Source organism: Lontra canadensis, unplaced genomic scaffold, assembly GCF_010015895.1.
Source record: "Lontra canadensis isolate GAN:19392208 unplaced genomic scaffold, GSC_riverotter_1.0 scaffold3, whole genome shotgun sequence".
NCBI classification, from domain to species: Eukaryota; Metazoa; Chordata; class Mammalia; order Carnivora; family Mustelidae; genus Lontra; species Lontra canadensis.
Genome location: NW_022630997.1, coordinates 41,356,032 through 41,380,729, shown reverse-complemented (window position 1 = coordinate 41,380,729; position 24,698 = coordinate 41,356,032). Strand labels below are relative to the sequence as shown.

The window sequence follows — 24,698 nt, the reverse complement described above, 5'->3', positions numbered from 1 at the left end:
TGCAAGGCAGAGTTCTAAGATAAGATATAAAACCCAGTTCAAGAAGCTCATAAAATGGAGGAGAAAATAGACCATGTAAATAAATTATGATGCAGTGCAAGAAATAGCATAATAGAGGCATATACACAGCACTAAGTCCGTGAACTCTGGTCCCAAAAATAAAGTATGAACACAAGAAATCAAGTCAATATAAATCTATTGCCAAAGTATTTCTTCTTTGCTTAATGCGAACATGTGCTTTAGCTTTATCATTTGGTAAATCCACAAGGATTTATTACCTATTCTGTGCAGAGCAATATGTTAGATGCTTTGAGGATACAAAGTGAGAAAGAGTTTCTGCACTAAGAATTTATAATCTAGTAGGAGAGATAAACTGTCTGTACAAATATCTATGTTTCTGGTCTGCATGTAATTGCCATAAGAGAAACCTTTGCAAATTGAGTAAAACTCTTCTGCAATGCAGAAAGTCACTTGTAGAGATAGGAAAGGAGAGACCATGAACAATTCAAGAAGGCTTCCACTAAGCAGAAGATTGTTGAACTAACCCTGGAGGGATTGGTGGGATTTTGACAAGGGTGGTTGAAGGGTATTCTAATTCATTTAGTGCCTACATGTGCAAAGTAGAATGAAGGCGAAAAAGCCTGGGGCATGTTCAGAGAATAGCAAGTATTCTAGTTTGAGTGGCATCTGGTACATGTATAAGGGAATAGTAAAAGATCAGGCTAGAAAGGAAAAGTAGGGGCACTTATGGAGGACCTTTGAAAGTCAGGCTGTGGAACTAGAACTTTTATCAGTAAACAATAGGTAGCATTTTGGGCAAAGGCTAATTGAAGTTGATGTTTAGGAAGGTGAATCTAATGGTCATGTGCAAGGATACATTCATGCTGAGGGTGACAGGTACCAAAGACTGGTTAAGTGACTATATAATCTAGGCAAGAGGTAGTATAGGCCTGACCTAGGGTTGTTTTGTTAGGAACGGAAAGAAGGTTACAGATGCTATAGGCCTTATGCTTATAAATGTACTTGGCACAACTTCGAAGCTATCAGATGCAAAGAGAAAGTATAAAAGGGACTCTGGAAGTGAGACAGGATATATGATGATGATATAAAAAGAAAATAATAGAAGAAATTACCCCCCCAAAAATGTAAAGAGAAAACAGATCAGAAAATTGGTAACTGAATTCTAGAGAAAAACTGTCTTTAGGAAATTTAACAAATGAGGAAGATGATAAGCAACAGAAAGATGAAAGAAGAAAGGGAAAGAAGAGCCTGAGTCAGTTAAGCCTCCAACTCTTGACTTAGCCTAGTAATCATTTCAGGGTCATGAGATCAAGCCCTGCCTCAGGCTCCCCATTAGGCAGGAGTCTGCTGGAGAGTCTCTCTCCCTCTCCCACTCCCCCCACTATCTATATATCCTCTCTCTCTTTCTAAAATAGATAAATCTTTAAAAAAAAAAAAAAAGAGGAGGAAAGAAGATATACAACAGAAAAGTAAGAAGGAGAGTTTCTTGGACAGAGTAAAAAATTCAAACTCTAAAATATCAGTAAGTCTCATTTCTCATCTATTAAGTTATCCATTGGAATTGGGAAATCCAAACAAAAGAGCTTGAAGGTGGGGCACCTGGGTGGCTCAGTGGGTTAAACCTCTGCCTTCGGCTCAGGTCATGATCCCAGGGTTCTAGGATCGAGCCCCGCATCAGGCTCTCTGCTAAGTGGGAATCCTGCTTCCCCTGCTCTTTCTCTGCCTGCCTCTCTGCCTACTTGTGATCTCTGTCTGTCAAATAAATAAATAAATTCTTTAAAAAAAAAAAAAAGTTGAATATACAGGAGTAAGTTGGGGAAAATTCTCCAAAGACCCAAAGGAAGGAAAATATTTACTCAAGAAATGAAAAGTAGTTGGTGATGCAAAGAAATTTGGAGATTAAAACTAAACATCTAAAAGAATAGAAGGAAATGCGTACTCATTTTATTTTTAAAAATTATTCCTAAATTTTACACTATGCAGAAATACTTCTTCCCTCAAGAAAAGCAATTAAGTCCTATTCAAAAAAGTCAAGAGGGAAGGCTAAGTTTGGTGAGAACACAGTCTCTGAAATGGATATAGATGGAAGCAAATACATGTAATACAAGGTACAGTAAGTCAAAATTGCTGTTAACAAAATCCCATCTGTTAGTCCAATCACTTTATAATGTTTAGTGCAATAAAAATGCCAGTATTTTGTCAGTAGTTCTGTGCTGTATTACCTTAAATTACCCATGTGTTGTTGATACCCAGTGAAAACCCATCCTTTGTCATGGAGACTCCAGAACTCCACAGGCAAGCTCAAAGGTTGGATAATATGTTCTCTCAGATTCTGACAAGAGGTAGAAATATAGACATTTCTTGAATTCTAGTTTTTAGACTTAAATGATTGGCTCCCATTTCATTATCAAATGCAATATGAGCTTTTCAGAAATATCCAGTATCTGTTTAAACCTATTTCTTTTTCATACAGCGAGGATAGGTTAAATCACACTTTCCATCTGACATTTATTGAGTACCCTGCTACGTGCTCTGTTGGGTGTTTTCTACCATTTTTCTTTGATTTTTTTTTTTAATAGCCTGACTTGAACATTTGGCTAATTTCTTCTTCATGTGCATTGGATTTTTTTCTTTGACTTCTTTTCTTTTCTCTGAAGATACCTGTGTTAATCATTACTTCCATTGCTATCCTTGCTACTTCCCACTAGCCATTGTGTATTTTTTTCCTTTTTTTGCTGTTGTGTAAATTTTAAGTTTGTTTATATGTTGGACTTTTTCTAAAGAAGCATTATAATATACTCTGTATATAATTATCATTAGTCAGCTAGCAAAAAGAAAGAAAATAGGGTTGGGGGGGTGGGGTTATTATGGACATTGGGGAGGGTATGTGCTATGGTGAGTGCTGTGAAGTGTGTAAACCTGGCGATTCACAGACCTGTACCCCTGGGGAAAAAAAATATATGTTTATAAAAAATAAAATTAAAAAAAAATTTCAAATTTAATAAATAAATAAATAGGAAAAAAATAAAATAAATAAATAAAAAAGAAAGAAAATAATAGTGGTTATTGGTGATATTTGCAAGTGGCATTTTATATACATAACCATAGGTTAAAATTCAGACCTGAGGAGAAATTACGTTTTTCTGTTTGTTTGGATTTTTTCTACTAGAGATAGGAGACTAAATTGCTTTTTTGTTTTTACTACATTTTGTTATGTTATTAAATCACAGTGTAGTCCTGTATATTCCCTTTTTTACTTAGTCCAGTAACATCGTAGACTATAAATATTTATATTCTTTCTTCTTCCTCAGAAGACCAAGAGACCTAAGAAATAAGGGAATTTTTGTGATAGGTCTGGGCTTAAGAGTCAAAACAACTAGAAACTGGTGGTCTCTGTAACATCCATATTCCTCTGCCATATCTCACACCTTACCCTTTCCACTTTGCTCACAGAAGTGTTTATTAAAACAACTCTGCCCTGTGCAGATATCCATTTCTGTGTTTTGTATATTGTTTTTATTTTGTTTTTTTACCTTAGTTTCTAAAAGTTAATTTTGTACAACTTCCAGACTAGAATAAGTTGAGACATTAGATTCGCTCAGGGGATAGGCTTTATAGTGGAGGGGTATCACACCTTGACAACTTGGGAAGAATCATTCTTGGAATATGGAAAATATAAAGGATATTGGTACACTTTTAAACTGAGAGAAAGGAATCATTAGGCGGTTAACAAGAATGCTAATCTCTCCCCATCTGAGATCTTCCCTTTGTCTAATACTTAGCACTGGTCCATAATGCCTTTCTTTCTTTTTTTTTTTTTCTTCTCATAATGCCTTTCTTGTTGTCCTGCATATGTATGTATCTAAACTCATAAGAATTGGTTATTTATCTGACTTTTACTGTCCTTTTTTGAAACATAAGTGATTTGGGTTTTTGATTGATTGATTTTTTTTGTTAGTGAATGAAAGAAATAAGACCCATCAAAAGATACATATTTTACTTTTCTCAAGGCTAATAAGCTGGAGTCTGCTCCCCATAGGGCCTTCAATCCTTCATTGGTAACTTAATTAAAAAGAAAAAAATCTTTTTTGAAACATAAAAATATCCTACTAATAGCATAATTCAGGGGTCAGCAAACTTTTTCTGTAGAAGTCCAGTTAGTGTGGTCTCTGTTGAACTAGTTAACTCTGCTGTGGTAACATAAAAGCAATAATAGACAATATGTAAATGAATGAACATTGCTGTGTTCCAGTAAAACTTTACTTATAAAAACAGGCAATGGTTTGAATTGTTTTGCAGGCTGTTGACTCTGGCATAATGTGTTGATCCTACATTATAATAAAGCCCTCTCTATTAGTTGAAAGAGGGGATCAGGGAACAAATTTTTTAAAAAGGAAAGATGTTACTACCTATCTGGGGCTTTCTAGTTCGTAAGATAAAAAGCAAGAAGGTGACAATTATATAGGATATGTAAGTAAAAAAGGGTTTAGAACTAGAGTTATTCTTCAAAGGGTTTCAAATATAGATTACTGATAAAGTAGAGTGTTTACAATTTAGGGCAACAGCTCTAAGTATAGGAACTGTATCCTTTATACAACAAGATGCAAAAGGCAGTATATGAGTTGCTTAAGATAAATGATCAATCTGTTTTGTCTTCGGTTTGGTCATAAGCTTTTTTAACCATTAAATAGAGAACTACCAATTTGTTGAACGTGCCAGGACATTTTAGGATCTGTACTTTAAGATGGACCTACATTGAACTTCTGCTGGAATAATTGAGTAAGAGAGACCGGATTTATCTTCTCTCCTTAAACAATGTAGAACCAGAAAAAATAAATAAAACAACAGTCTCCAGACGTTAGACAACAGGCAGCACAGGACAGTGATCCCTTAGAGAAGGTAACAAGTGAGAGAATCCTGCAATTGTCATCTCATTCTGTTTAAACAGAGTTTCTAATCTATAGCATAGGAAAGGGGGGGTCCCAAACCCAGGGGTCCAACTGAACTGAAACCAAGTTAAGAACTAAAGGAGGCCAAGATGGCTAGAATTTACAGGAAAGAGTACCAGAGAAGAAAGCTGCAAAGAGACAAAGCACACACACTTTATATCTGCAAGGGGTTCCTTGCAGTCTTCAGCTGAATACTGGTCAGCATGTGTATGAGGATAGTATTCAAGGTAAAGGATGAAAACATTGGAAAGAAGCAGACAGAACATTCCCCCAAATTCAATAGACTAATACCAGTATATGTCCCCAAGAGCTGGGGTGGAGAAACGTTTCTCTAATAAATGGGATATTTTATTTAATACTCAAAAAGATAATACATCTTTAGGGTGCCAAATTTGCTCTAGATTAAAGGCTGCTCTCATTTCACCTGCCAAAGCTTAAAAATAAATCTAGAAAGGACCAAACTGTTTCCAAGTAACCTAACTGAATTTCAGAATAAACCTCAAAAATGTGTAAAGTAATACCAAAAATCCAGCATCCAAAAACATAAAATTCATAATGTCCAGCATCCAGTCAAAATTATTGAGCATGCAAAGATGCAGGAAAATACAATCCAAAATGAGGACAAACATCAATCAATAGAAATGGGTTTCTAAATGGCACAGATGTTACAATTATATGACAAGGATTAAAATTTCTAAATATATTCTGTATTTCAAGAAGGTGAAGGAAAGCCTAAGCCTGTTAAGAAGAGACATAAAAAAGGTTGAACTTAGAGAGAAGAGGATGCACTGGATGAAAACAGACATTGGAAAAGAAGAAAAAAATAGTGGAAGGAGCAAGATGGCAGAGGAGTAGGAAACCTAAATTTCATCTGGTCCCAGGAATTCAGCCAGGTAGTTATCAAACCATTCTGAACACCTACAAGCTCAACAGGAGGACAGGACAAGAGGCAGTACCAAATGCCAAGGACCTAATACAAATGGACATTAGTTAGATGTCGGAACTAGAGTTTAGAATGATGATAATAAAGATACTAGAGGGGCTTAAAAAAAGCATAGAAGATACTAGAGAATCCCTTTCTGGAAAAATATAACCAAGGCAAAATCAAAAAGACTCTTAATTAGGTGCAATAAAAAATGGAGGCTCTAATTGCTAGGATAAAGGAGGCAGGAGAGAGAAATAGTGATATAGAAGACCAAATGATGGAGAAAAAAGAGAGATTAACAACTACCAGATCACAAAGGGAGAATTTGAGAGATAAGTGATACCATAAGACAAAACAAAATTAGAATAATTGGGATCCCAGAAGAAGAAAGAGAGAGGGGGACAGAAGGTTTATTTGAGTAAATTATAGTGGAGAAGGACACAGGCCTCAAAACCCAGGAGGCACAGAGAATCCCCCTCAAATTAAAAAAAAAAAATAGGTCAACACCCCATTATCTAATAGTAAAACTTATAAGTCTCAAGACAAAGAGCAGCTTGGGACAAGTAGTCTGTAACAACTAGTCTGTAAAGTAGTCTGTAACAACAGTAGAAACATTAGATTGGCAGCACACCTATCCACAGAGACCTGGCTAGGCCAGAAAGGACTGGCATGATATATTCAGAGCACTATACAAGAAAAATATGTAACCAAGAATACCATATCCAGCTAGGCTGTCACTGAGAATAGGAGAGATAAAAAGCTTCCAGAACAAACAAAAACTAAGAGAATTTGCAGACACCCAACCAGCCCTACAGGAAATATTGAAAAGGGTTCTCTAAGCAAAGAAAGAACCTAAAAGTAACATACACCAGAAAGGAACAGAGACAATATACAGTAACAGTCACCTTATAGGCAATACAGTGGCACCAAATTCATATCTTTTAATAGTTACCCTGAATGTAAATGGGCTAAATGCCACAATAAAAAAACACAGGGTATCAGATTGGATAAAAAAAAAAATAATACCCATTGATATACTGTCTGCAAGAGCCTCAATTTAGACCCAAAGACACCTCCAGATTTAAAGTGAGGTGGGGGGGGGGACTATTTACCATGCTAACGGACATCAAAAAAAAGCTGGGTAGCAATCCTGTATCAGACAACTTAGATTTTAAACCAAAGACTATAATAAGAGATGAGGAAAGATACTATATCATACTTAAAGGGTCTATTCAATAAGAAGATCTAATAATTGCAAATATCTATGCACCTAACATGGGTGCAGCCAGTTATATAAGTCAATTAATAACAAAATCAAAGAAACACATTGACAATAATACAATAATAGTCGGGGACTTTAACACCCCCTTCACTGAAATGGACAGATCATCTAAGCAAAAGATCAACTGGAAATAAAGACTTTAAATGACACACTGGACCAGATGGACTTCACAGATTATTCAGAACATTCCATCCCAAAGCAAGAGAATACACATTCTTCTCTAGTATATATGGAACATTCTCCAGAATAGATCACATTCTGGGTCACAAATCAGGTTCAACTAGTACCAAAAGATTAGGATCATTCCCTGCATATTTTCAGACCATAATGCTTTGAAACTAGAACTCAGTCACAGGACGAAAGTTGGAAAGAACTCAAATACATGGAGGCTAATGAGCATCCTACTAAAGAATGATTGGGTCAACCAGGAAATTAAAGAAGAATTTAAAAGAATTCATGGAAGCAAATGAAAATGAAACACAATTGTTCAAAATCTTTTGAGATGCGGCAAAGGCAGTCCTAAGAGGAAAGTGTATAGCAATACAAGCCTTTCTCAAGAAACAAGGAAGGTCTCAAATACACTACCTAACACTACACCTAAAGGAGCTGGAGAAAGAACAGCAAATAAAGGCCCAAACCCTGCAGGAGAAGAGAAATACTAAAGATCAGAGCAGAAATCAATGAAATAGAAACCAAAAGAACAGTAGAACAGATCAACTAAACTAGGAGCTTTTTCTTTGAAAGAATTAATAAGATTGATAAACCCCATGCCAGAGTTATCAAAAAGAGAAGAGAAAGGACCCAGATGAATAAAATCATGAATGAAAGGGGAGAGATCACAACCAACACCAGGGAAATACAAACAATTATAAGAACATATTATGACCAACTATATGCCAGCAAATTAGACAATCTGGAAGAAATGGATGCATTCCTTGAGACATAAAAACTACAAAACTGAAACAGGAAGAAATAGAAAACCTGAACAGACTTATAATCAGTAAGGAAATTGAAGCAGTCATCAAAAATCTCCCAACAAACAAGAGCCCAGGGTCAGATGGCTTTCCAGGGGAATTCTACCAAACATTTAAAGAATTAATACCTATTCTCCTGAAACTGTTCCAAAACATAGAAATGGAAGAACTTCCAAACTCATTGTAGGAAGCTAGCATTACCTTGATCCTAAAACCAGACAAAGACCCCATCAAAAAGAGAATTGAGCCTGCTTCACCCTCTCCCTTCACCTCTGTTGGTCTCTCTCAAATGAAGAAAAAAACCTTTAAATAATAAAATTCTCACCAAAATACTAGCCAATAAGATCCAATAGTCTATTAAAAGAATTATTCACTATGACTAAGTGAGATTTAATCCTGGGCTGCAAGTTTGGGTCAACATCTGCAAATCAATCAATGCGATACAATACATTAATGAAAGAAAGAAAAAGAACCATATTGACACTCTCAATAGATGCAGAATAAGCATTTGACAAGGTACAGCATCCTTTCTTAATCAAAACTCTTTACAGTGTAGGGATAGATAGTACATACCCCAATATCATAAAAGCCATGTATGAAAAACCCACAGTGAATATCATTCTCAATGGAGAAAAAGTGCGAGCTTTTCCCCTAAGGTCAGGAACACAGCAGGGATGTCCACTATCACCACTGCTTATTCAACATAGTACTGAAGTCAGCAATCAGACAACAAAAAGAAATAAAAGGCATCCAAATCATCAAACAAAGAGTCAAACTCTCACTCTTTCCATATGATATGATACTTTAGGTTGAAAACCCAAAAGACTCCACCCCAAAACTACTAGAACTCATACAGATATTCAGTAAAGTGGCTAGATATAAAATCAATGTACAGAAATCAGTTACATTTCTATACACCAACAATAAGACAGAAGAAAGAGAAATTAAAGAGTTGATCTCATTTACAATTGCTCTCAAAACCATAAAATACCTAGGAATAAACATGAATGGTTAAAGAAGATGTAGTATCTATATAAATGGAATATTATGTAGCCATCAAAAAATGAAATATTGCATTTGCAATGACATGGATGGAACTAGAGGGTATTATGCTAAGCAAAATATGTCAATCAGAGAAAGACAATTATCATATGATCTCACTGATAAGAGGAATTGGAGAAATAAGACTGATGATCAAGGAGAAGGGTAGGAAAAATGAAACAAAAAAACCAGAGAGGGAGACGAACCGTAAGAGACTCTTAATCTCAGGAAACAAACTGAGGGTTGCTAGAGGGGAGCTGGCATGGGAGGGATAAGGTGGCTGGGTGATGGACATTGGGGAGGGTATGTGTTGTGGTGAGTGCTGTGAATTGTGTAAGACTGATGAATCACAGACCTGTACCCCTGAAACAAATAATGCATTATATGTTAATTTAAAAAAACAGTAATTAGTGATCTTTAAGACACAGCAGCAGAAGCTGTTTGAACTTAAACACTGAGAGAGGGGGAAAAAAGTCTTTGAAAAACTATAAACCGTGCATGAATGAGCTGTGGGACAATATCAGGTGATCTAATATACATATTTGGAGTCTTAGGAAAGAGGAGAGTGAATGAAAATATATTTGAGGTCATAATTCTTCTAAATTTGATGAAAACAAATCCAAAGTTCAACAAATCACAAGCAGAAAAAAATAAGGAGAAAACCATACCAAGAAACATAATGGAATGAAATCAGTGATAACATCTTAAAAGCAGGCAGTTTGATTTTTTTAAAAAACACATTATATTCAGAGAAACAAAGACTAGAATGACAGCAATCTTAGCATCTAAAACAATGCAAGCATAGAGCACCGAATGAAAGAAAATTAATGACCTAGTATTCTATACCCAGCAAAAATATTTTTCCAAAATAAAGCCTTTTTTAGACATACTAGAGCTGAAAGAGTTCATCGTAGAACATCAACACAAACCATCTAGGAAGGCTCAGATCCAAGTGCTACCTGTAACAATTACAGCTGTTTGGTCTTGGACATACTTTAATTTCTCTGAACCTTCAGATATTTCTGTGATATGAGAAACCTATTTTATGGGATTTTTATGAGGATCAAATCAGATAAGGAAAATAATACACATTTGTTGAGTGTTTCCTTTGTGCCAAGCATGCGTTGTCTCATTAAAAATGGAAATAAAATATCCAGTAAGAGGCCCAATAAGAGGTCTGAGATTTTTTCTTATGCTATCATCTCTCCTTTCTTCAGTATCTGAAAAACCTGAGCTAGTCTAGAAGTTACCAAAATAGCTAATCAATCAAATTTTGTTGAAGTGTTTTTCCTAACTTTGTTTTCCTTTAGTTACCACCATTAAATATGCTTAAAGGTGGGAATGAACAACTTTCCTTGCTATAATAGACTTATCAACTAATAAATCACTTTGTGAAAGGGTTAGGTATGTCCTAAGCTAAACCTAATTTTGTTGGCTTGTGTTTTGCCTGCCTAATGTGTGTGTGTGTGTGTGTGTGTGTGTGTTTTTCCCCAGTCATGTTTATTGAGGTATAATTTATATACTGTCTATGTAACTTTTATTATAAACCTATTGGATAGGGGCCATGAATGTCTTTATAGCTTATTCTTTGCCCCACTGAGTTTTTGGCACTCAATAAATGTTAAATAATATTTCTATTCAGAATTCTGCAGACAGGAAGCATATGGTAATAAATGTCAGAGCACAGGTTGAAAATCCCCAAAAAGTTGTGTGTTATATTCCTTAGAAAACCCAGTTCAGAAATTTTTGTGATAAAATTTATTTTAGAAAGCAGTTCTCAGGCACATAATTTACTTACTGATTTTTCTCTACCCTTCGTTTACTTTATTTTCAAATTAAAACTTTTCCTCATCAAAACTAGTGTATTAAAAATAATATAACATTCATTCAGTGTCATAAAAAGTATATAAATGATTTTTTAGATAGCATAAAGAAAAGGTAATTCTTAATCTGAAGGACAGCATGAGGAAATATATAAAAGCTTAACCAACATAAGTCTTTATGATATATTGTATGAAAAGAAATAAACAGCAGGTAGTTATTTATTATTAAATATCAGCATGACTTAGAAATGTATCACTGCTACAGCTGTCTCAGACCTTATAATGGTGTTAGACTTTGATTCAATAATATTTTTCTCACCCAAGGATCTGGCACTACTTAAATATCTTACTTTATTCTCAGTAAGGTAATCATTGCTTCAGAATAATGAAAGACATTGTTATTTGAAATGAAACTTGATGCTAAAAAACAAATTTTATGTAAAAGATAATATACACTGGTTATCTGTGTAGAAGAAATTATTAACCATAATCAATTACACAAAGGCATTTAGATAGTATGTAACTAAATTATCTTTTCATAATTTGCTCACCCTGTGATTGATCTGTTGACCACACTTACTTTGAGTTGATTTTTGTGAGAATTTTTGTAAGCATTAACATAATCTGAATTATCTTAATTGGGATGTGTTACATAACCTCGCTAAGTCTTAGGATTCTCATATATAAAATGTGGATGGTGATTCCAAACATAGCTTAGCTTGGTGCCTCTAACTTGGAATTCCTCAGAAGGCTGAAATCAAGATGTCAGCCACAGCTGTAATCATATCACTACTGGGGGAGAATCCACTTCCATTATTACTTATGTGTCTCTTGCCAAGCCTCAGATCCTCATCAGTTGTTAGCCATGGGCCATAGGTGACAGCTTTCCTCTAGAACAGGAGCTCAGAGAGAGCATGTGAGCAAAAGAATAAACAAGGCATCCCATCACTTTTGTCATATATTTTTTGAAGCAAGTCATTAGGTCCACCCCACACTCAAGGGGAGGGAATTATACAAAAGTTTGAGTGTGAGCAGTCAGGGGATCATTGGAAGCCAATCTGGAGGCTATCTACTACAATATGATGCAGAGATAAGACAAAACATTGAAAGTCCTTTGGATGCCCTGGAACTTGTTTGAACTATCCTGAGATCTTATCAAGAACCTGAATTCAATAGGCAAAATTATTTTACCTGTGAGGTTCCCATTAAATATTCCATTTATTCCTAGCGACAATCTAATGCAACAGATACTATTGGCATCAATTTTATTGATATAAACTGATATACTAAGTGACTTGCTCAAGATTGCTGTAAAACTATACCCTTAGTGTAGGTCTTCTGATTCTAAACCCTGTACTCTCTCCCTTTTTTAAAATTATTTTAGATTTTTTTTTTAAGTAATTTCTATACCCAGTGTGGGGCTTGAACTCACAACCCCAAGATCAAGAGTCACATGCTTCACCAACTAAGCCAGCCAGGTACCCCTGCCCCTGTACTCTTTGCATTTGGCCTCCTGAACAGTACTGTCCTACACTTAAGGCCACTCAAAGAGAGCATTATACATCCAATGTGTATACAAATATGTGAATTTTATATATAGAAAGGTAATATTCTTAGACTCTTAACATTCTTAGACACAGATGACTATGTGTTATAGACTCTCACCTATAACACACCATTTAGGATTTACAGTATTATTTCAAATATTATTGAATCAAAGTCTAATACCATTGTAAGATCTGCAGTAGCTAGTAGTGGTGATATACTTCTAGGTTAATAGTATCTGTTAGCTTGAAACTGTACATAGGAGATGAATACTTGTTGAATGGAGAGGTAACAAAGTAAAACCAACATTACTGATTTGGTGGCTCTGTACACCCGTGGCTTTTCCCAAAGCTCTGGACTCCTGTTACTTGAGTGAGGACCATGGCAAGTCCCCCAGTGAATTTTCCGCTTCCTCCATGCTTTGGAGCAGCAAAGTAGTTTGTTTGGATAGATGAGCTGCTTTCTGTGAATAATCATCAGAAGTTACCTTTCTTTGGCCCTGAGTTGGATCTTCTCCTTTTTGTTTCATTCCATGAAGTTTCAGCCTATACCAGGACCCTTCATATCTGATATCAAAAATAGAGTGGTAACATTAGCGAGCAGATAATGGTTCTAACTGGGTTCAGTGCCTTCAAGTGCAGAGAAGGAAGTGCACAGGCAAGTATTACAAGCTATGGTAGTCATGGTAGTTAGTAGTCATACCCTTCAGATCACCCTGGAGAAAAGAGAGGTAAATATTGTTTTTAAAGGCATTTGCTAACTTCTCAGAATAACTTTGTGGTATGTTTAATAGGACCATAAAAAACTACCTTCCTTTAAAGAAGCAAAATAATAGTTCCTACAACTAAGAAATAAATTTCACAAAGTCAGAGGGTACAAGGCCAATATAGAGAAATCATTTGTATTTCTGTATAACTAGTAACAATTGGAACTGAAATAAGAATAAATAAGAATAGGGATGCTAGGTGGCTCAGTGGGTTAAACCTCTGCCTTCGGCTCAGGTCATGATCTCAGGGTCCTGGGATCGAGCCCCACATTGGGCTCTCTGCTCAGCGGGAAGCCTGCTTCCCCTCTCTCTCTGCCTACTTATGATTTCTCTCTCTGTGTCAAATAAATAAATAAAATCTTAAAAAATAATAAATAATAATAATAAACCATAACACAACTTATGATTTTAGTTTAATATTGATTAGAGATCATTCTGCTTTAAATTAAAATGGAGGTGTTATCAGACAAACTGCAGAGAAAACAGTTTTCTCCTCAACTGAATATAAAGGAAATAGCTCTTTGATATTCACAAATGTGCACCTGAGTTTCTCCTTTCTTTCTGTATAACCTGAGGATTGTGCTTTCTAATAGTGGCTTCCTAATCCCTTTAAATAGCTCATAATGGAAGTATTCCATAGTTTTCATTAACCATGAATTTCAGCTTCTTTTTTTTTTTAAACCTCAAAACTAGCACCCCTTTTAGCCTGGTCGATGAAGCAGCAAGCCTACTGCAAATCCTAAATAACGTGGTGTAGATGAGAGTCTGAGACTTTAATTATATGTCATTTTATTCAGAACACTCAATTCCAGGAAGGAAAAAATGACTTTACTGTTGTAAAAGACATATTATGTGAGTATCATTCATTGTAAACCAAAAATGATACTGTATTAGAGCATAGACAACAATGGGAACTAATTCTGAAAATGTGACCTGTCTGGGAAACTGCATAATAGTGAAAGTTATCAAAATGGAAAGAAGTGTTAATGTGAAATCCAGCCTTCTCAGAAATACTCTTTCTGGCCTGTTTGGTTTTGCTTTTGTTGCTTGTCATGCATGAATGAAAGTGCTACACTCTCAGGGGAGCAGGAAAGCCTCTGTCGGTTGTTTATTTCCTTAATCCCTCCTCCTTTGTGATTTTTGATGTCAGATCTAAAATGGAAAGCCTGTAAATATAATGATTATCACATGGATAATCACCTGCATTAGGAACCGCCCTGCTTCTCTATTCTAACCCTAGCTGTTCTCCACACGTCACATCCACTCTGCGGTTGGATTTTAACCTGACTGCTTCATTAGATTTGTGAACTCAGTACGTGGCGCCCTGGGGCAGCACAGATGGGGACGTGCTTGTTTTCTTTTCTCACTTTTACTGCAAAGACACACTAAAAAGTCCTTTTCAATTTAGTATGATCAGTTTACTTGGAATTAACCCTGATATTTGGAACCTGCCTTACTCTTTTGCCCACCATCCATGCCCCTTTTTCCTTCCCTGCTTCCAGACCTAATGCGTTTTCTTTTTGTCCCTCCATGCAGTGAATCTGAGGACTAAAATTCTGGTTAAAATTCTTCCTAGGTCAAACTGTTCCCCTGTGTTGTTTTATTATTTGTTTTGCTGGGAGGGAAAAATAAATGTTGTTCCATCACTGTATCTACAAACACCTTTCGATCAGAGGTTAGCTGTGGGAAAGTCTGCAGTGATGTGAGCCAGCTGCCTTCTCTAATGGAGTGACTGGGGGCACCAGCTCAAGATCAAAAGAAGGTGGGAGGAAGTCAGGAGATAAGATCTTTTTAAGCTATGGAACAAGAGCTTAGCTTTTCAGTGATAGGGCACAGCTCGGCAAACCTGTGTGAGGGGGCGCTAAGATAAAAAATTGAGTTGACTTTTCTTCAGCATGTCCTTCCTCAATCAGAAATATGTTGGCGCTTCAAATAGTTCACAGATGTGGAATTGTCCTTGAGCCTGGTTTCCTTAAAGAATAATGATCTGACGTTTATATATGTGTCTTCTTGCAATTAGTCACTTCCACTGTACCACAACAGAGCACAATTAATTGCCTTTTTATATCTGTGTGAGCAAAACTGGACATTAAAAAAGCATTTTAACTACTATATGTTGAATTTTGAGTTTTTTATGTCTTAGTGCAGTTTTAGTCATACAGCTTCTTCATATTAATTTTGTGTTCTAGTTCTCTGGGCATCTTTCATGCCTCTGATGAAGCTCTGTATAAATAAGCAGTTGTAGCAGAGCTTTTCAGTTATCTTTCTGATGTAAGAATTAGCTTGGTTAATTCTTGGACTGGACAACTTGGAAAAATATTATGTTGATATCTTTTGAAACTTGTCCTTTTCCTTGACATCCAGGCCAGCAAATATTATTAACTATCTGGTATATCAAGTTCTATTATAAGTAAATTATCAAAGAGGCCAACCATGCTTGTACCAATTGTTTAGATCATAATTCAATTTTTCATTAATCTACATCACCAAGGCTAACTTGATCAGCCTTATGCTTCTCTAGTAAACAGCCTAGGAATTGTACTTTCAGCTTATCTCTATTAACTTCAGCATTTAGCTGTAATCATCCATTTCAACCTTTTCAAGCCCTCACAATGGGTCTTTAAATCTTTATGTAATTAGTATATTGGACCATAAGTGCATACATACTTCTTTTTCCCAGTGTTTTCCTTAACACGTAGATAGTACCCAAATTTGTGCTGGAGACACTGACTTACTTTCTGCCTTACATGGTTTGGTGCGGCAGTCGTTTCAGTTGAGTTGGATCTGCTCACTACTCAGGCTCAAATCCCATCCTTCTATTAATATCTCTTGGCAAAGATAATTTTGGAGGAATGTAAGTTAAGATGTAGAGGCTCTTGACAGTTGTCTGCAGTATTTTTTTTTTTCATTTTCAAGAGGGAAGTTGAGTTGAAAAGTAATATTGCTTCTATTTTCTCTATCAGTCCTAAAATTAAAGTATATGCAGAGAGTATAGAAAGGGAAAGGATTTGGTTACACAGATGTGTTTTTGTCGCTTTGATGGCCTGTTTAAAGAGCATTAGTAGATACAGAAATGTTCATCAGATTGTGCCCTTAAAATATTTAGGAACCTAGAAACACTGTGAATTTAAAAATTTTAACTAGGGGTGCCTGGTGGCTCAGTTGGTTAAGGGTGTGACTCTTGATTCCCACTCAAATTGTAATCTCAGGGTTGTGCCATCCAGCCCCACATCATGCTCCACACTCAGCATGTAGTCTGCTTGAAATTCTCTCTTCCTCCCTAACCCTCCCCCGTCACACTTTCTATTTCTCTCTCTCTAATAAGTAGATAAAATCTTTTAAAAACAAAATAAAAATTTTAACTTTTTGGGGGGTGCCTGGGTGGCTCAGTGGGTTGAGCCTCTGCCTTCGGCTCAGGTCATGATCTTAGGGTCCTGGGATCGAGCCCTGCATCGGGCTCTCTGCTCAGCAGGGAGCCTTCTTCCCCCTCTTTCTCTTCCTCTCTGCCTACTTGTGGTCTCTGTCTGTTAAATGAATAAATAAAGTCTTTTAAAAAAAATTTTTTTAACTTTTTTTTAAATGTTCAACCTTTGTTACCCTGATATTATATAAAAGAGAAATTGGGGAGAGGAAGACTATGTGCTATAAAAGTTTTCCAACAGACAAAGTAGAAATACTAAACACATCTAGATTTTTTTTCCCCAGGAAAACATCTTCCAAATATGACTTGATAATTCTGAATAACCTCAATGAGAAAGAAAAGGTAGGAAATAGAAAATAGCCAAAAAAGTGGCATCTTTGAACAATTAGCTCCATGAAAAACTTAGATTGGAAAAAAGACAACAAAATACCAATTTGAAATGAGCATCAAACAAAGACAATGCTAACAAATGGTATGACAATATATTGAAAATTTCAGTGATAAAATACATCTAGATTTAATAGTTGATAACATTTTGACATTTTTACTTCACTTTAATTTTTTTAATATTCTGAAGTAAATTACATATATTATGCCATTTTATCCCTAAATACTTCAGAAGAAACCTCTAAAATTAAGCACATTTACCTTATCAAATAATAATTCCTAATGTTATCTCAATCCTATTTCATAATCAAATTTCTCTAACTGTCTGAAAAATGCCTTTCTTGAATGGTTTGTTAAAAACAAGATTCAGTTAAGGTGTGTACATTGCTCTTGGTTATTTTTCCCCTCCCCAAGTTCTCATGACCTTGATTTTTTGGAGAGATCAGACTATTTGTCCTGTAGGATGTCCCTACTTTATGGATTTGTCCATTTACTTTCTCATTGTATCATTTAACTTGTTCTCCTATCCTCTATATTTCCTGTAGACTGCAGTTATTAAATTGAAGTTTTGATTAATTAATGTTAAAAATATGGCCAGTAAACTTTATGGGTAGTGCTATGTCCTTTTAACGGCATCATAATGGAAGGCACAGAATATTTGGTGATTCCACTATTAATGATGAAAAAAATGATAAGATTGATCACTGGGTTAAGGTGATGACAGCTTGATCCTTCCATTATAAAGTTATACTTTGCTCCCCGTGACCAGCATATAATCTGTGATATTTTGATTCCATGAAATATCCAGCTTCCTGTCATCCTTTTATCCAAGAAATTTAGCATCCGTTGATGATTCTTGCCTGAATAAATTTCATTAGGGGTTGCAAAATGGTGATTCTCTGAATCTATACATTTATTAGCAGACATTCTTCTTTGCAGAAGTACTTTCTGAAAGGCATTGTTTCAATTAAAAACACAACCACCAGTATGTTCCTTAGGTTTCAAATGATTGTCTTTCTTTGCTGGGGTCAAAACACCTGAACTCACTGTGACAGCTACAGTAAAAACATGTACTACATCTTCTTTATTCCAACTTGTGAAGTGTGTTGACATTATCCTGCCTTTTTTTTTTCATGCCAAGGAAAAAAAGAAATCTTTTTTGGTGTAAGAATAAAAATTGAACTGTGTGGGTATATTAAGATAATTGTGTAAAAAGAAGACTATTTGAATGAGTTTCAAAATGGATTATTTCTTCATTACCTAGCACTTTATAATTAACTGTTCTTTTTTTTTTTTATTTCAGGAAGCTGCCACTTTTGCTAGAGAGCAAGGCTTTGAGGTGAGTTAACCCACAATTGCACACTAAACAGATCCTAAAGGTTTTTTCTAGCTGATAATGAAGTTCTTTTGGACAGTGATTGATGTGCTATTATACTCTCAGAGCCTCGCAGCAGTTGCCATGGAAACTTGGCAGTCGTCATGGTTTCTTTGTTCTGCCAGCACAGTGTTATGACGCACTCTGCTAGGTCTGCACCCAACATCGCCTACAGATGTTATTTATTGAATTTTGAAAAGCCTCTTGGGAAGCCAAGAGGTTGGGCACGGTTTCAAGCTGCCTCTGCAGATATGGGGCCTGTCAGTTTGTTCAGTTAAAAAGCTACCTCATTAGCTGTATTACATTTCATAAGGATTCACTGCTAAAGCAGTGGTGGAGCAAGACTAAATAGTGAAATATAATGTTATTTAAATAATTTCACCCCTACCACATGTAGATTATCATTATGCAAATTAATTTCCAAAAGGTTGTACTTAACAGTTGTTATGAACTGATTAATTTAAATCCTGCTCATATAAACTTCCTGCTTTAATCTTTTTTCCCCATCTCTCTCTCTCTCTCTCTTTCTTTTTTGATAGCATAAAACATATAAATTTTCTGAAACCAAATATCAATAATTGGCTTTAATTTCCAAGTCTTAATTCTGTTTTCCTAGTGGAAATATTAGTTGTCAAGATTCAAAACTCCATGTGGTGGTTGTTGGCAAAATTAGGATACCAGACAAGACCATGTTTTTATCTATAAAATATCCATCTTCTAGGTAATTGTTAGAAAACACTGGCTTTATTCTGAACCCAGATTAACTGACAGTGAATTCATAAACTGAGTTTATAAGTTTATAAGCATCATATTTATGAGCCAGAACTATGTAGAATGCTGTGTTCTATACAGCAACTTAGAATGTTGCATGGTAGTAATTTTTAAAAATTAAAGTGACTAGAGCTGGGATATAGAAACTCTTTATTTACATGCTCAGTATTGTCTACCATCTAGAGAAGCTGTGAGCATTGATTAGATCTATCAGTAAGCTCACTTTGAACTCTTCAAAGTGTTGTATGAATTTGTGAGGGAGCTATTATTTAAATGTACTAAAGGCAGATTCATTATCGAGCAACAAAGTAATACATGTGCATGTTACCCATGTCATAGGACTTGACAACCAGATGTAAAACTTCCTCTTCTTGGAGGAAGACAATAGCTTGCGGTATACGTATTCTATGAAAAAACCCTATCAGTGCAGAAAAGCTTGCCTCAAAATACTTGATTATTAGAACTATGATAGCTGCTTGGGAGTTTTCTTTTTTTATTATATTCTTATAAATATAGGGTTGAGTCACATGTAGAAGAAATAAAAATTTCTAAGTATTTATTGAATCTAATTTAAGTTTCACTTTGTAATTTCCCAAACTGACAATTGGTATTCACAAGTAAATATACTCAGGGTAATATTCAATTCAAATGTTTTGATCATGAAAATGTAAGTAAATGTTTTAAATTAAAGTTTCAGTAATGGTAAGTTTTAATATTAACAATCAATATTCTCTTTTGTTACATCAATATTCTCCATAGATAAGAGCTTGTCGAATGTAAATTTATAGCTTGTTTTCAGTGCTAACATTAAAAAATGTATTTTAGTTCTGGAAAATAACTGGTTTTGTATATGCTTAGAAATATAACATGTTGTGTAACAAATGATCATGACTCTGTAGTGACTGCAGATAATAATTTTTAAATAGTTTATCAAACCCAAATTCATATTTTTATTGCCCACTTGAGCTACATGCTTTGAATATGTTTGCTTTAAATTCAGTCTTAGGGACAAACTAATTTTTCTACTCTCTACTAACTGGCACCATATTAACCTTTCCATTGGTTCTTATTTGCTGACACCTAGAATTGTTTTTTTTTAAACCATAAATCTGCCATAATTGATTACAGCATATAAACATGATGATGTTTATAATAGTATATCTTATTACCTTCTAACATAGCAAAACTACTCTGTTGGTGATGCTGACAGTGATATGTTAGATTAGGTAAAGCACACCATGTCTTGATGTGTCCCTTCATGGATTCCCTAAAATACTACAAGCATTGCAAAATATATAAGAGCCATGAGTAGAATATTTTTATTATTAATTATAACCCACATATGGAATGCTATTTGGGGAATTCAGTTATTTTAAAATGTCATGAAAGTTTCTTTAGTCCATTAGATAGTAAGAGGAAAGCCTAGGTTTGAAACTTGGTGTTTTTAAAGAATCAAACAAGAATAAATCACTTTATCTTAACAGTTTAATACATGTAGAAATGTGTCCGTGCTCACAGGTCTACTGTGACAAACTAGTCAAGATCTGCATTTTATCCCTCTCAACCTTAATTTTACCTCTAAATTGGGGCATGAATGAGGAAAGAAATGAAAAGATTAAAAAGACAGGTGAGCATTTTTTTTCTTTCCACCTGCTCTGCTGTCCTACTCTTATTTTCTGTTATAAATCCCAGTCAGTTCCCAAAGCCACCGAGTATTGCCACTAGTGATATGTCTGTTAGCAGACCAGTCCAAATGCCTCTAAAAATAAACAGTGTTTATTCATCAGGAAATATCTTCAGTAGCATTGTTTATGATAGTCCGGTTAGCTTCTCTGCAAATTTTAGATAATCTTTCTTTTTAAAAAAATCTTTAATCTTTAAAATGAATTGGGCAATTTTTAGTAAGAAGAGGCAGCTTAGGAGGGCACTGGAGAATGAGATAAAAACTGAAGCTGGGCAGAGCACAAAGCAGAAAAGAGAGGAGATATATATATATATGATAGAAAATTGCATACTGCCTGATTTAAATGACAGACCTGCTAAGAATTTAAAATGACAATTCTTGAGGTAAAAAGTTTCATGAGGCCTTTTTTTATTCTGGAAAGTCAGTTCAGACTGCAGTGTGTTCTTAAATCTACTTTATCTTGAACTGATGCGATTAAAGGTTTGTATTCTTAGAACCTAAATAAAAATAAGGTACTTAAAAATATGTTAAGGTACTTAAAAAGATGTTTCATTATGAAACATTTTAAAAGCTGTATTGAAAACTGATTTAAATTAAATAAAGAAAAAAAGATAAAAAATAAATTAAATAAAGAAAATCCCTCCAAAACCTAAATACAGTATTCTTTGTATTTTCATTCTTTGTGCAATGGAATTGATGCCAAATGATGAGGATAATTCATACCTTCTCTACGGGGTCATTTATTCAGTTTACTCCAAGCAACAAATTTTAATTTTACTTTACATCTCTAACATATATTACTTCTCACCACGGAGGAAACAAAACAATCCTTTTCCTTTTTCCAGGTTTTCCCCCACAGACCCTGACTCTATCCAGAGGATCTCAGACTTGTAATATTTCTCTGACCATTGATGACTCTATCATCTTCTACCACTGAGACAAGAAAGTATTGAATTGTGTTATTCAATATGGCATCCATTAGCCACATATGGCTATTTAAATTCAAATTAATTAAAATTAAATAAAATTTAAAATTCAGTTCCTAAATCTCTATAGGCACATTTCAAGTCTGCTCTATAGCCTGTGTAGCTAGGGACTACCATAGTAGACGGCAGATTTAGAACATATCCATCATCACAGAAAATTCCATTGATCAACACTGGAGAGAAGGTCCACAGAGTATTCAGGAGGTATTTATTCCCAAAGAATTCTCCCAGGATTTTTCTAAGGTTCTTGTGTTCCTCACAGATACAAAGAATACAATGAATGATCACCCAGAGTTTCTAGAAATAAGACACTAGATTAGGTTCTGCTGGCTAAGAGAGTACAATGCTGCTTTTCTAGGTGACTGAGTCCCAAAAGAGGACAGTTTTAAAAGTAACAGAAAGAGAAAGGTAGTCTTTTAATTCTCTTCATTTAGTCACTTTTCATTCAATAAATATTTACTGAGCACTAACTCTGTGCCTAACACTTTGATAGACCCTGAAGACAAGAAAGAAATGATCAGAGAGTGAACTGTGAAAGAAAACACGAGAGAGGTTCCTATTTTTTAGATACAATAGTCATGGAATGACTCTCTGAGGAAAGTAAAACTTGAAAAATATGGATACCTAGCATTGACAGACAAAAGCAAGACAAACAAACAACAGGGAAACAAATTTCAAACAGAGGGAACAGGATTACACAGGCTCCCAAAGGGGAAAGAGCATAATGTGCTGTGTACTCCAAGAACTGACAGAAGGCCAGTGTGACTGGAATGAAGTAAGCGAGGAGGAGGTAGTAGGAGATAAGACTCGAGACTGACACGTCAAGTGAACACCATAATTATTATAGGAGTTTCTATTTAGAAAACAAAAGAATGTGATATGGTTAAGTGAAGCAATGTGTGGGAACACTGCAATTGGTATTCTATAGGAGTAGGTAGATTATGACAGTATTAACATTTGTATCATCAGCTTGTTAAAAATGGAATGAAGAGAGTGTATTCTTTAATTTGGAAGACAATGCTAAATTTAAGTGTGTGATCAGCAGTGACAATAAAAGCATAATTTAACATTTATAAAATACCTCACAGTTTATAAAACCTTTTTCAACATGTGATTAATACATTTAATATTCACACAAACCTTTTGGGGTTAGGTAGGGCATGTATTGCCATATCACTTCAACAGACAATAAAACAGGCTACATGACTTGTTCAAGGTCACACTAATATATCATGGAGCCAGAACCAGAGCCAGCTCTTTAAGTCTCGTACTCTTTATATACTACACTTCTCTCTTACTCACATCCTAACATACAGGAGGAGGAGATTAGATTTCCAAATGACCTTGGAAAATGAGAAATATCTTGGAATTCAAAAATTGAAAATCACTAGGGTAAAATACAAGCCAGAATAATTAAGAGGAAAAAATAGCAAACTTAAATACAAGATCAGTAATGACTTGTGCATGTGGCAGAAAAATTATTTCAGTTGAACATGCTATAGTTTTGTGATAACAACAGAAACCACACTGCCGGAATTCAAAAGGCAGTACGATCTGTGGCTAGCATAGAATATTGGTTAAGAGTGTAATTTCTGGAGTCAGACTTCGTGGGTGCTAGCCCTGGCTCCACCACTTAGGGTATTTATGACCTTAAGAAGCTTCTTACCCTGTGACTCAGTTTACTCACCTACAAAATGAGGATATGAGAATAATACCTACTGCCTGTAGAAGTTAGATTTAGTGAGCACTTAAGCTATATCCATTGCTTATAGCTAAATTGTATGAGCTTTCTTCTACTCCTTCCCCCTTTTTCATTTCTCTCCTCCCTTATTAGATACCTAATTGAATTCCCAATACTCAAAACACTTGAGGCCCTTTCTAGAGATTTTGGGCCAACCTCAGGATATGACAGTTTTAGAGAGTATTAAAATGATGGTCATTAGAAGAAAGAAATTAATACTTATTAAGTATGTAGCATGTGCTAAATATTGCATTAAGGTCTTTCACTTACCGCATCTTCTTTTATCCTCACAACAATTATTTTCAACTTTTTATTTTGAAATAATTTAGACTTAGGAAATTCGCAAAAATAGTACACTCAGCTTTCCCTAATGTAACATCTTAAAGGAATGAAAGTATGATGATCAAAACAAGGAAGTTAACATTAGTATGCTACCAATAACTGAGCTACAGTCTTTATTCAAATTTCACCAGTTTCTCCTTAACTCCCTTTTCTGTTTGAGAATCTAATCCAGGAAAACAAACTGCATTTATTTGTCATGTCTCCTTTGTCTCTTCCTATCTGTGACAGTTTCTCATTCTTTCCTAGTTCATGTTCTTGAGCTTTTTGAAGAGTACTTGCCAATCATTTTATAAATGCCCTTCAATTTGAGTTTCTCTGATATTTTCTGTTAATTAAGTTGAAGTTACACATTTTGCCAGAAACACCGCGGAAGTGATTTGCACTTCTCAGTGCATCATATTGGGGATGTGCATGATGTCCCATTGTCTTAATGTTGGTGATGTTCACTTTCATCACTGGGTTTAGGTGATGTTTGCCAGCTTATTTTTTATAAAGTTACTATTTTCTCATTGTATTTAATAAATATCTTGGGGGTGATATTTAGGACTGTGCAAATATTTCACCTACTAATCTGTAATGAGAAGTATCTTAAGAGAGATACTGTGCAAATATCTAGATTCTCTTGAAACTTCTGCCCACTATTTGGGCATATTTCTCCCCCAACA

The 24,698-nt window shown here is 35.1% G+C and overlaps 1 protein-coding gene across 3 annotated transcripts in view; it reads left to right on the top strand.

Annotated features, from left to right (window-relative positions):
• The window catches only part of ADK (adenosine kinase), a 517,994-nt gene that overhangs the window by 402,295 nt on the left and 91,001 nt on the right, over positions 1 to 24,698 (top strand). For all 3 annotated transcript variants that reach the window (XM_032839711.1, XM_032839713.1, XM_032839712.1), the window contains one exon: positions 18,438 to 18,473. In XM_032839711.1, coding sequence (XP_032695602.1) covers positions 18,438 to 18,473 — 36 coding nt within the window. The remainder of the gene's footprint in view (positions 1 to 18,437; positions 18,474 to 24,698) is intronic.